Source organism: Centruroides sculpturatus, unplaced genomic scaffold (assembly GCF_000671375.1).
Source record: "Centruroides sculpturatus isolate CEXI.00-Female unplaced genomic scaffold, Cexi_2.0 scaffold394, whole genome shotgun sequence".
NCBI lineage: Eukaryota > Metazoa > Arthropoda > Arachnida > Scorpiones > Buthidae > Centruroides > Centruroides sculpturatus.
The window spans coordinates 339,715-357,076 of NW_019384594.1; the positions used below are offsets into that span (position 1 = coordinate 339,715).

A 17,362-nucleotide genomic window follows, 5' to 3' on the forward strand; every position below is an offset into this window, starting at 1 on the left:
ATAACACAGCAGTAGAATGGGTTACGATTCATCAGAATGCAATTCGATTCTAAAGTTTTTATTTTGAAATGACAATGCCTTGTATATTAAGATACGTTCTTAAATATATCATCGAGAAGAATAAAATACATGATCGGAATTTGAGAAGTATTTAATTAATTAAATTCGATTGAATGGGTAATTACTTGGGAAAATTTGTTGGTCAGCAAACTCCATTGTTTATTAAGGTTCTTAAATACGAAGAAGTAATTGTATAATTAAGCTATTTTCGAATAACCACGGTGGCCAAATTTGTAGCTCGCGAGCTGCATGAGATTCTTCTAGACCCTATATTGAACTACTACTACTTATAACTTAAGGATAAGGGTTCGAATTTGGTGCTGTTTCTATATATAGGTTATATATAGGCTATATATGAAATACCGTTCCAACGTAAGATGCGGCTCTATAACTGTTTAATCAGATTTTCTAAGCTAATTCTATATTTTTATTGCACGTTTTCTCTCAAATGAAACACAATACCAACCTTTTATCTAGAAAATATTCGAAGTGTATTTGTTTTGTTAAAAATAATATACCGCTTTAATGCCAAATTGTTGTCATTATTTATACTTTTTAGTAAGAAAAATGCATAAATGACAACATAAGTGACGTCAAATTACGTAAGAGTGTATACTATTATGACGAAACAATGAACTTTTGATTAAAGTGTTTTTATTTACGCGATTAGAAACGTAAATTAGACTTAACGATTATCATATTACAATTTGTAATTTAAATTCAGCTAATTAAATTATACTTTTTTAGTTATAAAATTGTTTTTCATCTATTAATGTAAAAATCGAGAGTTTTATTAAAAATTACACCTAAAGTTATTTCTACGAGCGTGAAACTATTCTCTTACTTGACATTTAACATGAATATTTGTAAAATTTACTTGGGAATTTATCATTTAACGATTAATGATACTGGCATGTTACGTCAGTATCTATTGTATTTTAATGTTATCACTCGTATTTACGTTTTCAGATATCGCTGACGTGTTTCTTGGAAATTCTATAGAGACAAATGACCTGTGTTAGACGAAAAACCCTTGTTACGTCATCAAAGACGTCGAAAATCTAAAATTACTTTTCTAATTAATAAAATGTCCCTCATCATAGACTTTTACAAAATGATGTATGATATTTGGAGGTGAAATTATTTAAATGATTTTTGTTTATTTAACCGGAATTGAATTATGTATTTTCTATCCTGTTTATATTTTTATTTCCTGAGAATATTTTTAACCTATCTTTTGTTGTAGTGTTTCGCGTGTTTAATCTCTAAATGCATTTTTTCTGTTATTGCTAGCGTAGATAATACCTAATAATTTGCCTATTTATTTACGCTACATTTTTTCTAATGTATAGTTAAAGACTTGTGTTTAAAAATAATTGTATCTATCTATGCCAATGCGGTTATTTAATTTCGTTTTTAATTGCATTGTTATGCAAATGACTGTATTTCCGCATTGTATAAAATAACGTTGCATATGTTTTCTATAATTCATTAAAATCAAATGGCAATAATTCCACAAAGATGGCCTTTTTAAGTATCGATCATAGGTTCGGCCAGGTTCCCAATGGGGGGTGAAGGGATGGTGAGAGATGGGACCCGACATATCAGAATCAGATCATCCCCGAAAAATTCATGAGGTATTTTGACAGCCATTCAATCCTGGGTCCCTCAGAGCGGTAAGTAAATGCCTTAACAGTTAAGCTCGGTCATCCGCTCCCGTCATATTTACACTTTTAGCCCACCATTGGCAGAGTGGATAACTTGATGGGTCGCGAGTTTGCGCCTCATCAACGAGCTGGCCACGTGGAGTTTTCGGGTTTTCTTCACCTGTCTAACAATTAAATAGCAGCCAGTTTCTCATAGAAAGTCCTCCCGGAGGCAATCTTTTACTTGGCAGATGGCCCATGAATTGCATTGCCTTATACCATCAATCCTGTACATTTTCTTATTTAGTGTTTTCTCAGTTAATTAATACAAAACGTTATATCGATTTGGTGAAAGAATTCTTTTAAAATGTCGTTCTTATTTCTCTACTTTGCACGTTCCATTCTTCCTTCAAGTATAAATGCTGATGGTTCTCAAATTTTAACAGGGATTGTTTTATGGTAGACATAGATCACTGTGGTGCATCATATTACTCTTTGGTAAATTAAAACCGTCGTAAACGTTACAATAAATTTAATATAAAGTTATTAGATTATTATATGACAACATATTAGTTAAGTTAATGGTCATGCAAATGCTCGTTACACTCGCGATTTGAATATTTTCTCTTAAATATCACATTAGGTGCTCCTTTCATCGAATATTTCAGTGATTCCCAAAGTGGGTTAACCCCTGAGGGTAGTAGAAGATCCAAGGGGGCAAAAATTCATTTTGAAACAAAGGAAAAGATAAGAAATATATACAGTAAAAAGGGAAACTCACGTAAATCAGTCACACTCTACATAGTATATTATACAAAGCACAAAGTTACGTAAGAAATTATGTTAATTATGTATATTTTAATGAATTTATTAGTAAAAGTGTATCTATTATTTGTATTCGTATCAAACATTAAATAAGTTTTTTCGTTATTGATATCATTAAATAATTTTTTATACTATTTCCTGAGATTTTTTAAAACAAATAGTATATTTTTTATATCTCAGGAAATTCCTTTATTTTTTCTAACGTCATAAATATTTATATGTTTTTTTTTCTTAACTGATAAAATGCAGGTGTTTTTAAAACGAAATATTTTAATGGTTTTCGTAACCTCACAAGCACTTACAAAAAATTCTTGTAATTACTTTCTATAAACAAGTCCTAGTCGTAGATTAAATACAAAAACATCTTTCTCGGCTAACACATTTTATAAAAAGCACACTGAAAGTTAAATTATCCTATTACAATTTAACAATAACTTTAATTAGTTAAGGCCCTTTGTTTTAGTTTTCTTTAACATTCAGAAAATCGCGAAATTTGATATGGTGACATTCTAAAACATGTCGAAGATATTTCCGTAAAAGAAATTAGTAAAAGAACTCACTATTACGTGCTGTAATTACAAGTATTTTTATTTCTGTACAAGCATTTATGAATACAGAGACCCCAGCGATACAGAAGTTGCTGCACAATGTGATTCTCACTCTGAAGTAAAATCTGAATGCCACAAACATTATGATCAACGACTGACCGTAACTGATCCTCTTTGATGGTTCTTACAAAGGATGGTACGATATAATACCGAAAAAGGTACAGTGTGGTTTATCGAGGACATGTTGCAAACTTGGCAACATATAAACCACACTATTTAATTGTATTTACAATAAAAAAATCACATAGATTCAGATCAAAGCGCCAAAAGTTCGAATAGTGGTGAGTTTTGGTACTAATTTGTTAGAAATATCTTATGCGTGTCCTGAAATGATTTGATTGTACAGTATTTGAATTGCTAAATATTTCTTGAACAGGGGTACTTTAATTACGACCATCCAGCATATAGAATAATATTAATATCAGTTTTATATAGTGAAATTCGCAAGTTTAATGTGTAATAAGTTCCATTTACTGAATTATTTGGATAGTAACACTACTTTATTTTTAAAAAAATGATATAATATCAAGTACTTGTTAACATCAATACGTAAAGTGCGTTTAAAATAAACATAACTTAGAGGTTCATCTCTCTACTAATTGAAGAAGCACTTCACCTCAAAATGTTCTTTCTGGTACTTCACTTAAGGAACGATATTTTATTGAAGTATTAATGTGATGTGAATATAGAAAAGAAATTTTGTAGTCTTTATTTAACTCTCTATTCAGTTATGGCGATTTTTGAGCAAGTGTAATTAGATACATGAAAGAATTAACTCTGTTTTTATTTGAAAAATGTATAAGCTTTATTATTATTATCTACTTTAAATCTACAAAATGCAGATCAGAAATACAGAATATTTTTTTGTTTTTCTTTAAAAACCCTTAATGAAATTTAAATTATTTACTTGCTAATGTAAAGAATAAATGAATAATTTAAATTCTGTACGACTTAAAATATGCTTTATTATTATTATCTTTCAATTTTATTTTTTATTTCTTTGTATTCTCTTTGGATTTTTTTGTTAGATCAATGATTGAAAAAGAAGTTTTTCATCTTTTAATGCAAATATTTGTACTTTTTTTCTATTAAACTCGTTTTGCATCGTATAATATTGAAACTGTATCATCATATGTATTATTTCACATCAAAATTACATTATTTAAATAATATACTACTACACTCTCAAATTAAATATTTTATTAATGTATTATTATAATTAATATTCGAATATATTTAATTTAAATTTTAAATTAACCTGCACACAGATACATTATATATACTATATTTTATAATGTATAGTATACAGTAGAGCGTCGATTATCTGAATCAATTGGGGACTGGGGTTGTTCGGAAGATCGGTATTTCGGATAACCGATTATGTACGAAAAAATATATTAATTTATCCCATCTTCACATTTTTCTCCGTTGCGTGTCGCTTCGCGTTGAATTTTCGTCGATGTTAAGCCTAACGAAGACTATTGTATCGTTAAAAATTATTTTTTTATTTTGTACAAACAAAATAAATATATTGAAAAATATAAAAACAATAAAAAATTATACTTCAGAAGTTAATTTAGTATCAAAAACGTAAAATATTTGAGTAGCCCAAGACATAGCCAAAGATTGCAGCGCCACAGCACTGGCGAAAATTTAAATTTGCCGACTGGAATTCTTTCGGATGATTGACGTTTCGGATGATTGACTTTCGGATAATCGACGCTCTACTGTATTATATATTTTTATATACTGTACATGTATATAGTGTGATATATATAAAATTCAATGAAAATTTTCTGTATAAATAACAGATTAAGTTAACAGAATAAATTGAATTATTCATTTTAATTTACTTTATTATGCGAATTTATTACAAATTATAATGAAAAAATAAAACTAAATTTATTACGTCACACTGGTGAGACGTTACATTTTTTTCTGTTATAAATTAAAGTATAATCAGAGATTTATTGTAAAAAAAAACTATAAATAATAATTGAATTTATTTTAATTTGCAACGATATAAAACACTGGATGGAGCCACTGATCTAATGATACTAATAACGTAAAGTTCTTCTATTCAATAGTTTTTTGGTGTATAGTTTAATGTAGGGGTCGGTAACCTGTGTTATATACACGTGCAACTCGGCTCTGTAAATGTAAAAAAAAAAAGCAGAGGCTATAATCAGTTGGCCTAACATTAAAATGATGGTAATATTACTCCATATCGTTGGACTGTAGACATTGAACATTTCGCTAAATTCGATTTTCGCTAAACCCCCGCTGTCAAAAGTGACAATTAAAGTTTTTCTTTTTATTAAAAAAAAAAGTAATGCAGATAACTTGTCAAATAATAAATTGAATTTATAATTTTTTAAATTTCTCAGCAGGTTCACAGCATAAACATTTTAACAATTGTTGTATTGTCAAAATTAGAGACTTGAAAATGTCACGTGTAAACTATTAAAATCACCAGAACGAAGTCTGAATATTGTACTATTCAGACTTCGCTTTACCTTTATATATTAGTAATTTTACCTTTATATATTAGTAATTATTACCTTTATATATTAGTAATTTTTTTTATAAAATTAAAGAATGTTCATACTTTTACTATGCTTTTAATATTTTAATGTACGAAAACGTAAAAAAATATTCATAAAAACGAAAAAAATTTCCTCTTATTTTTATATATTATACACTTCTAAGTACATATTTTCGAATTATATTCTTATATTTATAAAAATATTATTTATATGCTTCGTTGAATTTTTCCTAATCTAATAGGTGTCCCATTCATTTTATAAACTTTTTAATGCTTTCCTTGATTAGGAAAAATTTTTATATAAGTATTAATAACATTAGATATTCAAAATTAAAATATAAAAATTTATTTTTAATAAAAAGATAAAAATAAAATACTAGAAATATTTTGTAAATAAGCTCTAAAACACCAAAATTAAATTATTTATTTAGAGAGTAAATGGAAAGACTTATTTCTTGCTGAAAATTACAGTAAATTGGATCAGTAAATTGAAGTGTTTTAAGAGGTTGTTAGAAGGCTGTTGGAGTCCAATGCCATCCATAGACTTTTCCTATAAGCCCTATTCCATCTATCTGGGATCAGACCTTTATATTCTGGTTTCTGCTACTCTGTATATGCCACAGATTCCTTAATGTCATGTTCTTAACTGTCTCGCTTCCTTGACCAATTTTGTAGTTTACGTCAATCTTCCTTTCACTCTCTTAACCGTTACTGACTGAGATCTTCTCAACATACAAATATGTCTCTTCTATAGAACATTTTTGTAGATAATCGAGATTCAATTAACAGACTGATTTTTCGACACATTTTTATCTACGTGAACAAGAGATGGGTAGTGATATTTACAATATCAGATAAAAAGACATCCTCGATAACGATGGTAATGACTTAGGTAGAGCTTATTAAACAGATTTATTCCACTTCACATCTTTGAAGGAGGCACTCTTTGCTCAACAACGCTTTAATTACAATAACAACGCTTCACTCATTGCTCAACAACGCTTTAATTATATATAAGGCTTTACCGAAGTGTTGCTAAATTTGAATATCTCTTTATAGACGATAACACTAATCTGCACAACATTTAGCTTATCAACATTTCTTTGAGAGTGAGGATATTGGAGGGATAAATTGGTCACGCTCTGTTGGTCCAAGTTCAGAACCAGGTTTAGAATATGTACTCTCATTCTTCAAATGTATATATATGTGATATGTTCTAGACACACTGTTACAGTTTGTCATCTTTTCCCGTAAACATATTCCTATTAAATTATGCTCTTGTTAGGAATAGATTTTTTTTGGCTATGGACTTGTTCAGCGAACCTTGTAATCGAGTGATTAATCATCGTGAGAATTATTTGATAGTAAAAGGTGCTCGTATGCTTTGTTAATTCCACTCACAAATAGATGTCAAACTAAAATAGATTTTTATCTTCTCATGACTGTCATTTATCAAAGTAAAAATAAAGAATTAAAATATTATAATTTTAATAGAAGATTTATTATAAACAATAAAACATAAATGTTCTTGATATACTTAAGTTTATATTCGTATTATAACTCGTCTATTTGTCTGTCTGTCTTTCCTTAATCTCGAGAACGGAGTTAGAGAGATAAAAGTCATAACCAGGTATGGAAACTTTATGGGTAGGAGGCCACGATTAACACGAACTTCTGGTGCAAACTGAGATAATGTTATTTCAATTAAAAAATCTCCCCCCCAAAAGGTGTTAGATAAATGACTGCACGACTCTATTGTTAAAGGAAAAGTACGATGTACAGGGGCAAGCCACTACTAATTTGAGGTGGAGTGCATATATTTTAAAATTAAATAAATTAAATATGCTTAAAATTTTTTCAACTCGGCATTGTGACGAAGTTTTACTTTCTCGCCAATATCACATAAAATATTTCATAAAGAGATGTTAATACTGAAGATGTACTACAAAATTCCATAACTATTGCACTATTTGCTAATTTATTATTGGATATAATTTGTTTTGAATTAAAACCCCGGATATAACAGCTTTTTCACTAAATTATAAACTCTTTACATAACTAGTTATTAGGAATTCGGCTTGCAATCAGTCTGCAAGATATAATATACAGTATTAATTTTATCGAATCAGCTATAAATTTACAGAAGAATGCTGTAAAAACTATAATATTACAGGAAGGAAATATGGTTTTTCCTCCTTTTTTCCCTTCATTTTTTCCTTTACTCATTAATCATTTCAATCTCAATGCCTGCATAGTCCCTACTTCGTGTAGTGCCATAAAAATGATTATTAGGATTCTAGTTCAGTTTTCCCCAAATATCTTAAGGAAGAGATCTCTGATATCTTTCATCTTTACAGTAGTGACGTGACGTAAAGATGGTACAGCTTTCGGCTTGGTGCTGTTATGGAAGCCGCCATTTAAATGTTAAGCAGAAGCGCCACGCTACGGCAGAAGAGAAACCAGGCATTCTGATTATGTCTAACAAGATTTACTTGTTTTTGCAGTAAATGCCGTTGAAGATATAAGTTATTTTGCTCTAAACGATACATATTACAACGTTTTCAGAAGTTTGATTGTATTTGAATAGAAATACTAATATAAAATATCGTGATTTACATATTAAATAAAGTTGACAGACCGAATTATATGTGAAAATTACAATACAACAACTGTAAATAGAGAAGAAAGAGTAAAAATGATTTAATTTTAAAGAAATATTTTAATAAAATTAAATAAATATTGTTACATTTTAGTATTATTAACTTATTTTTATTCTTAGATTTATTAAAATCAAAATGAATCATTTATCAATCAGCTACCTCATACAATAAACTTTCCTCATATTGTAACACGCATTAATAAGGCTTGTGTAATAAGCGATCTATATATTATTTTAATTATATAAATTTTTATGCTGTTACATAATGATAATTAATGAATTAAGTCAGAACGTGTTTCTTAAAAGGAAAGAACGTTAACGTGTTTCTTGTAAGGAAAGAATAATTAAACGGTATCAAAAATTCAAGTGAACGATACGTAACAGGTGTTAAATCAACCTAGAAGAAAGTTACGATAACGTAATTTAAGCAAGGAAATAATGAAAATAGCTTTAAAAAGTACGCTTTATACTTGACATAATCGTTTAACTGTTTGGTGAAAGTCAAGAATATAAGAGGGAAGAAAATTTAATCTTTCAAACTAACATATTTTGATAATATTTATTACATAAATTGACAACTGATAAGTAGTGTGACGATAGTGAAGTTCGTCGACCTTAAACGTTCATAGACAAGAATCAGATTGTTATCAACGTTATCGATTTATTGTTAGATTGATTAACAATGTAATAAATCTCCGATCTTTCTATCGATCTACTCATAATTGATCGAAATCGACGATTGATAACGCAGAGGCATACAATGAAAAAATAAGTTTCTATCAATACAAATCCTTTTATATCTTCAATACACCGTAGAATATCTGTAAAACATATTTTATAGTTTTGCTTATGGTTATATATTTTATTCATAAGAATATTATGATACAAAAGTAATTCATCTTTACTATCTTCTAATCACTTTAATCTTTTTATTAAGGTCGATTTTTCTCACAGCAAACAGTCCTGGTTAAATGACGAATGATTTTATTGTGGCATATTTTACAAATTACAACAAATGCATTTCGGGTTAAGTTATACTATATAAATAATCCAGCAACGAGTTGCTTGACTTTCCTGGCAACATTTAAAACTGCGTTTGTGGCGCCATCTGTTATGATATTTTAGTATTAAAATTTTTTTATATTTTTAATTATTATAAAGTGGCAAAAAGCATGATTTTGAGGGTGGGGTGGGTTTTATAAAAAAAATTATAAATGCTAATAACAAGTAAAATCGTCATTAAGCCCGATCCTACAGGAGATACACACGATCCCTTTATCTACTCACCCCTCGATCTTTAATTACCAAAATTTAATAGCATTAATTCCCCTTATAAACAAATCACCTTGCCAAATTTCAGGAATTTTCGACAAAAAGCAGAGGAGTTATTAATCTTCATAAAGGGTGAACAAAATCGTTGTGCGAAATAGATAATGGACTATTCTTTTCCAGATTTTATTCCTCCTGAATCAAAAAAATATTGGGAAATGCCGCACTGGGCGGTATTTTCGAATCCTACTTTGGATTTTATGAATTTTATGATGGTTCTGATTGTGGCATCGTGACCCATCTTCTGACTGATTCATTGCAGAATTCAGGCAGACCATTTAACTCATAATGTATTGATGCCATGGTCATTAAATCTTACCTAAACTGAATTACAAATAAAACGAAAACATACAATACGAGAACAAACTATTTGTTTTATTCTAATAAAACTATTGTTAATAGTTGTTAATGCTTTATAAGCGTGCTGAGTATAAATATCTGATAAATATATAACGTTATATTTTTCTTAAATAGTTATAACAGAATTTCACTTAAAATATAGTCAATAAATTTGTCAAGAAAATTTAGAGTATAAGTGATTGTTTATTAAAGTTTTCAATATTAAATTTATAAAGATTAAATAGTTATAAAATTATTTATTTTCAGGCGGAGCTGAGTTTGCAAGGAGATGACTTTACTCGTCAAATGTGGCAAATGTACGCCATATTCGAGGAGGTTATCGCAAGTCGTACGGACTCTAGGTCCAGTCATATCAGCCATCACCACTTGCACCAGGGCGAATCGGTAGCACGCGATGATTTTCCTCTGACATCTCACCAACCGAAAGCTGAGGAGAGTGGAAGTGAGAGGGAAACGCGACAAAGACAAGACGGAAGTCAACGTCAGTCACCTAGAAAATTTTCTCCCGGTGCAAGAAAAAAAAGAATGAGTGCCGGCCAGTATCATCACTACCAGCTTCGATGCCACCATAGAACACGTTCGGAACCAACTTCAAATCCGCTTCTAGATACAATCAGTGTTTTAACTACAGATCCTTGTGATTCAGATGACTATTATGATTTGGCAGCAGCATACCAACAGCGAAGAATGTTATCAAATGGAGAAGAAATCAAAACAAGATCTTCTCCATCTTGCCAGCATCATACTAGTGATATGGATAGGGATTCAATTGGATACGCTGGTTCTAATTCTATTGATAGCGGATATAAAAGTTTATGTCCAACTCCGGAGATACCTGACGGGTACTATGGCGCTGAAGGTGGAAGGGCATCTTCGTGCGGCGCTGGAGGAGCCACTGATTCGTCAAGTTCAAATTCTTCTCCTAGCTGCAATAGAGACAAGCCGAAAATAATGATGGGCACAAGAGTGATGGGGAGGCAATGTCCAAGGCCACGTGGTCCTCCTCCACCTCCTGGTCCATCTAGGAAAGGAGGAGATCCGGCCCTGCACGATGTCAATCTCGATCATTTGATGTATTTAAGACAATCCCTAATTAGTGCCATTCAAAGGTGTGAATCGTCTTCATCTTCACAATCACGAGAAGGAAGTCCTACTGTTACTCGGGGGCCACCAATTCGGAGAGGAAGCACCGGAAGTCCGAAAAGAACGCAATCGCCCCAAGTAGAAAGGAGACGGGCTCATACCCATTCGGCTGGAGTGCCATCTCCAAGAAGAACATCACCTAATCATCATCATCCTCCACCGGGTTCTTCTTCTTCTTCTTCAGCCAGTTCACCTTCCTACCAAAAGACAGTGCGATTTGACACCGATATCAAAGTTGCTGCTTCAGCAGTGAAAGCAAAACAAACGGCTCAAGTCCAATCGGCTGGAGGAAGTCCTAGAAGCACGCGTAAGCAATCCAAATCAATTCTTAAAGATCCTCTTTGTGCCAGTCTAAGATCCCAACTTGAATCTGGTGATAGATTAACTCCCGATTGTTCTATGGAAGAGGAGATTGATGCCCTTTTATACGGAAGGGCCGAATATTATGACTTGGAAAGCGTCGAAGATTTTCCATGCAGTTATGTGACTATGATCGAGGAGAAATACCGATGCGGTAGGGCAAATATCGCAAAAGTAAAGAAGCTGAAAGGTGAGTGATTCTTGAATCGAAGAGTGAAAAATTCATTTTCAAATTAAATATTATGGTAAGTAATTTTAAAAAGAATCAGCATTGTGGCCATTACACTTGGTGAAATTAATTCATTAGTAACCGTAAAAAATTTTTCGTGAGTTTTAGTTAGCAATTTCAGTCATTTAGATAATCTAATAAATCTTAATTAAAGACTAATATACAAAATTTTATTTTATTTTTTTAAAAAAACCACATAAAATATATTAATATTTTAGAAACTTGAGATTTTTCAGTTTTATTATCGTCATTAATCTCTTCCGCTCCCCAATAATATAACTTTTCTATATAGAAAACATTCTCCTTTATGAATAATAATTTACTCGTATGTCAATTTTCCTCTTTGAATAAAAATATTTTAAAAATTCCATGTATTTTCAATATAATATTTAATTGTTAAATTTTATCTAGCCTCTCAGATTAAACTACATGCTACGGGATGGCCCAAAAGTCAGCTAACCTCTAACTTTAAGCTTATTTTAGGACTAATTTTAATTTATAGACCTATATTTTAAGATTTATAATGATTGGGTCACCTTGAAAATTAATTACAGTAATTATAAGTTAATTATCTATTCCATTCGAATAATTCATACGAGAACAAATTGCTATATATTAATATATTAAGTTAATTATTTTTTTTTATATCCATGTTCTAACTCAATTTCTATCTTATTCCATTTATTCCTGTCAAGTACATCTTCCTTTAGCTTACTCATGGGCGAAAGAGAAGCTTGCATCGTTTTTAACAGTATTCAGCCAAATGGTTCGTTATCGTTGTCCTAATGGCAAGCTTTGACTCACCCTAGCATTAGTTAGCATATGATGACCAAAATAGAATAGTCTTTGTTTGCAATTCTTATCTCCTATGGTGTTTTTGCTATGTGCGATAGAGCTCCCTGTTTGTAGTTTTCAAAGTACACAGAATGTGGAGTCTGCTCCAGCACTATAATTCAAATGAAACGACTTTTCTCCGTTTAGACTTCTCGAATGTCCACATTTCGCATCCATAAACAGTACAGAAGAAAACGTATATGTTCTTTCGGATTTCGTCCATGCCTAGCATGGCATTAAGTTCAAGTGCAATTCTCCGCTTAAGTTGTGTCTATTGAGATCGATCTTGGAATCCCGTGAATAATGAACTGAGCCTTGTAAACTTGTCAAGATTTCATTATTTTTTTCTTCTTAGAATAAACAATTGTAAAATTAAAAAATATTTCGTAGCTTAAATATTTTCTTATGGCTTAACTTAGTTTCAAAACTTTGAATCTTGGTCATTTTTTTCATTACGATGATACCAGAGTCTGTTTACAATGCAAATGACATTTAAATTTTTTTTTTTAACTTTTGTTTTGAAATTCGTTTAACCATTTAGCTTTCTAGCAATAGATACTTTTAAATTTAATGTTTTGTTTTCTTTCTAATTCTGGAATTAGATATTTAATTTTTAATCTTTTTCTTTAAATGCCACTGTAGAAAGTGGAATATCATATAAAAATTTCGCAGTAGATGCAAATCTAATCTATAAATATTACTTGACATAAATTTACTTTCATATTTACCAAAAGAATTTAATATATTCGGTTGTTTAAATAAAAGCACACTACCTCAAAGTTTCCAAATGATTTAAAGTACTGTACAAATAATTTCGTCGCCTTCTTCTGGGCCAATTGTTTTATAAAATTGTCTGAAAAATGAAGAGTTTATATTTTATTCAAATTATTTTTTATATTACATTCAAAATTGTTTTGTTTAAAATAATGTCAAATTAAATATTAACTAATGAAATTTATAATAAGACATTGCATGGAAGCACTATAAATTGTTGATATATAATAAGGTCGATTTTTTAATTTAAATTACTTTTAAATTAATTAATTCACACGTTATATTATTTAAAAATTAATTAAGTTTGTATTCTTTGAGAGATACCATTAACATGGCAATTGATCAACAAATCAACAATACCATCAAATATTTAGAATTATTTTTTTCAGTTCAATTTAATAATCAATGTTTTTCATTTATACCGTAAAAATATTTCATATATTCAAAATTAAACTTAAAAATTTGCTCTACTTAGTTCAGGTTCTGTTGTGGTTATATGGGATAAGGCATATAACCACACGTGTGACCTCTCGTATTGCTCGTATCACACCTAAATAAGGGTCACCTTATTTAGGTGTTAGACACCTGAAGAGACTCGGAAACCTTCCATTGGTCCATTGGTCAGAATCTAAGACCAACCACCAGTGTTCAGTGGTTTTATCCAGTGGTCCATCAGTGTCCCTGTTTAGAACCTGAATATGGCTGTATTCAATTAATGCCATGAAATTTCTTTGAATTTATGAATCAATGTTTACAATTACTGTTTAAGTTTTTCGTGCCAATAAAATTATTAAAATTTACACTACTTTGTATATAAAATGAAGAAAAGTGTAAGTATTGAATAACGATTCCGAATAAAAATTTTTAATTATATATTGACAAATTCAATGTTGTTAGGTTAGATGATTAATATGGCATGAAACATGGGATTCTCGAAAGTTCATACAAATGGTAAATACTATCAAAATAAATGTTATAGTTTGATTAATTCAGACTTAAAGCAAGTTGTTAAAAGAATTTATCTAATTACCGTTGTCATGAAGTTCATAAGCAAGAGACATCTTAGAAACCATGCCTCAGGCTGACAACAGACAGGAAATAAATTGCTAGATTGAAACATCAGTTTGCATGCGACGCCCGCCGAAGCGTGTTTAGTCAACCTTTTGACTTATGCCATTCATCTGAACTTTGGAATGACAGAACCGTTTCCAAGAGATCTCGATATTACCCGACACAAGTAAATTGATTCGAGTATTTTTTTTATTTAACAGATACATTCTAACCATTAAAAATAGTATAATAATTGTCTACATGTTCTTACAATGTAGAATAATATTTTCTGTACTACTACTACTTGTTTTCTTAATTAAATTGGTAATTATTTCTAATATATTTATACAGTATTATAGAATAACTTAAAACGAATAATCCATTCATATTATTAAGTTTAAAAATAATTATTATAAACGATCTCATAAAGAATTCTTTATTCTTTGTTGAGGATATACAACTTTTTTCATAAAGGGAATAAAAAAACTCTTATTGTTAATCCTGAAATTATTATTTTTTAATAATTATAACAAACAGTAATATGTTACTAAAATTAATAATAATCATAGAGAATAAATATTCAAATGTAAACTTATGCAAGTACTGGTCTCGAAAGCAGTTCTTAAGCTTCATTTCTTTTCATTTTTACTCAATCGAATATCCTCGTTTATTCTGTGAAAAGATAACTTCCAAAATTTGCTTTCTACCTACTGTGCAAATTAAGATTCTGATGCAGACTACTAAATCTATATACAGTACATTCAACTGTTTAAATAGATTTGTTAGTACTGTACATGATAGAAACTTACATTCCGTTAATGCCAAAGAGAGTCTTTTGTCCTCTATTAATGTCAATAACGATACTTATGATAATATTATGTTTTCAGTTTTTGATGAACTTATTTGCTAAGAAAGAACATTTATAATTGAAATCGAATTGAAGAAAATGTAATAAATGTCGTTCATTTTATTAATTTCATTATAATAATAAATTAATGAAAAATGATAAATTTATTTGATTTTAAGTAGTTTTACTCTTTATTAACAATTTAAAAGTCGAATGTCCGATGCTCAAAGCTCTGCAGCTTTCTGGGGCTAAGGATTCGAGTTCGAATTAGTTGAAAGTTTCATGATCTTATATGAAAGAAACAATATTATTAGTAAATTATAGATAATTCCATAATAATTGATATTAAGCTTTTATTGATAAAATCATTAATATTAAATATTATAGATTGATATTTTGATAGCATCGTAAATCGAAGATTATCGAAGATGCTTGAAGGTTTGATTCCGCTTGCAAATTTCCAGAGGCAGAGGAGAGTGAAGGTGACGGTTACTATGGAAACAATCTCTCATTGCATCTCTCTAGAAGTTGCCGCACCGTTAGGAAAATTTCGCTACCGCTAAGACTTACCGTTTTCGATAGTCAATAAAGTGATAGTAAGTCTGACGTTAGAACAATAGCATCTATTTCATATTCGAAAATGTGACGTTGCATCTAATTGGCTTCTTTGCATAGTCTCTATCGCTTTATATGGAATAAAGGTCTACCTACATCTTTGCCACTGCCAGTGGAAAATTGCAAGTTAAATCAAGACTTAAGATATGATTGGGATCGCATGGCATTCTTACTATATTTACATATTTTCAGATATTTGTGTAGTATACATCGAAATTAAACTCATAAAAAGCTAAAGATGGAACATGCATCGTTAAAAATATTAGAACAGTTATAATTATATACTATAATAACTAAAATTCATAATGGTAGCTTGAGTATATGAATTTTTCTTTTCTTATTAAGTCAAGAATTTTTAATATCTTGCTTCAGGAAACACTTTACGGCTTCTCTTAGGTATATCCTAATTGCCATCATCACTATTATTGTGCTTTGAATTATTATTGAATAAAATAAGGGTTAGTTAAACACAGATACAGAGGTATCGTGACAATGGACAGTGGGTTGATAACCGAGACGGTTACTAAGTGACTAATGAACGGGTACGGCTTCGATACACTGGACAAAGAGATGATTCATGTTCTGAGAACACGGAGCGAGATTTCATCATTCTATTTAAAACGGTGCGCAATTTAAAACTTATGAATTGTTTATTTCTGAAATTTTAATATTTTCGGATCGCGATTGACCGCGAGGATAAGGAACTACGTGTATTTTTCTCAATGAACTCATCAACAATGTGTCCACATCTAGAATAAGGAAGGAATTCTTACACCTTATCGCCATAATAATACTAAAACATAACGAACCCAAGTGACGGTGGCAATATACTTTGCTTTTATAAATGCAATTTTATAAAGTGATCAGACACCCATTCGGGGTGATCGTAATGAAACGCGTCTTCGATCTGTCTTCATTCTAGAAGTGATTTTCACTATCGACCTTCTCGTTCATTTTCCTGGTGTGAGTGCCATTAGAGAATCACCCCCCGTACTTCCAATTAAATTATTTTTATTTTCTCGGCTGTTATATATATATAACAGAGGAAATTATGGCAATCGGTAAAAAAAAAAAAAAACGACTCCCTTCCAGAATTTACATTTTTGGACTCAGAGGACCTTGAAACGTCGAGAAATGCAAAGCAATTTGTTTTTTCTGTACGTATGGATGTTAGCGTGTGTGGGGCACGATTTTGTTCACCCTCTTTGAAGCTTAATCCTGTGCTTTTAGTCGGAAATTTCTGAGATTTTGCAGGGATGTTTGTTTATTAGGGGAATTGATACTATTAAATTTTAATGAAGGAGTGGGGAGATAAAAGTGGATCGTATGTATCTCCAGTAGAATTGGACTTAATCTACGTTAGAGAGGACTGATCCCCAAAATATTTGTACAGTATATGTACAATATATCTATAATATATATTGTAAATATACAGCTGATGCTTTCCTCACTGAATATTATTTTCTTTGTCTCGTCGT

The 17,362-nt window shown here is 30.3% G+C and overlaps 1 protein-coding gene across 2 annotated transcripts in view; it reads left to right on the forward strand.

The window, feature by feature from the left end:
- Positions 1–17,362, forward strand: part of LOC111624832 — a 108,655-nt gene that overhangs the window by 82,418 nt on the left and 8,875 nt on the right. For both annotated transcript variants that reach the window (XM_023367790.1, XM_023367791.1), the window contains exon 2: positions 10,279–11,725. In XM_023367790.1, the coding sequence (XP_023223558.1) occupies positions 10,279–11,725 (1,447 nt within the window). The remainder of the gene's footprint in view (positions 1–10,278; positions 11,726–17,362) is intronic.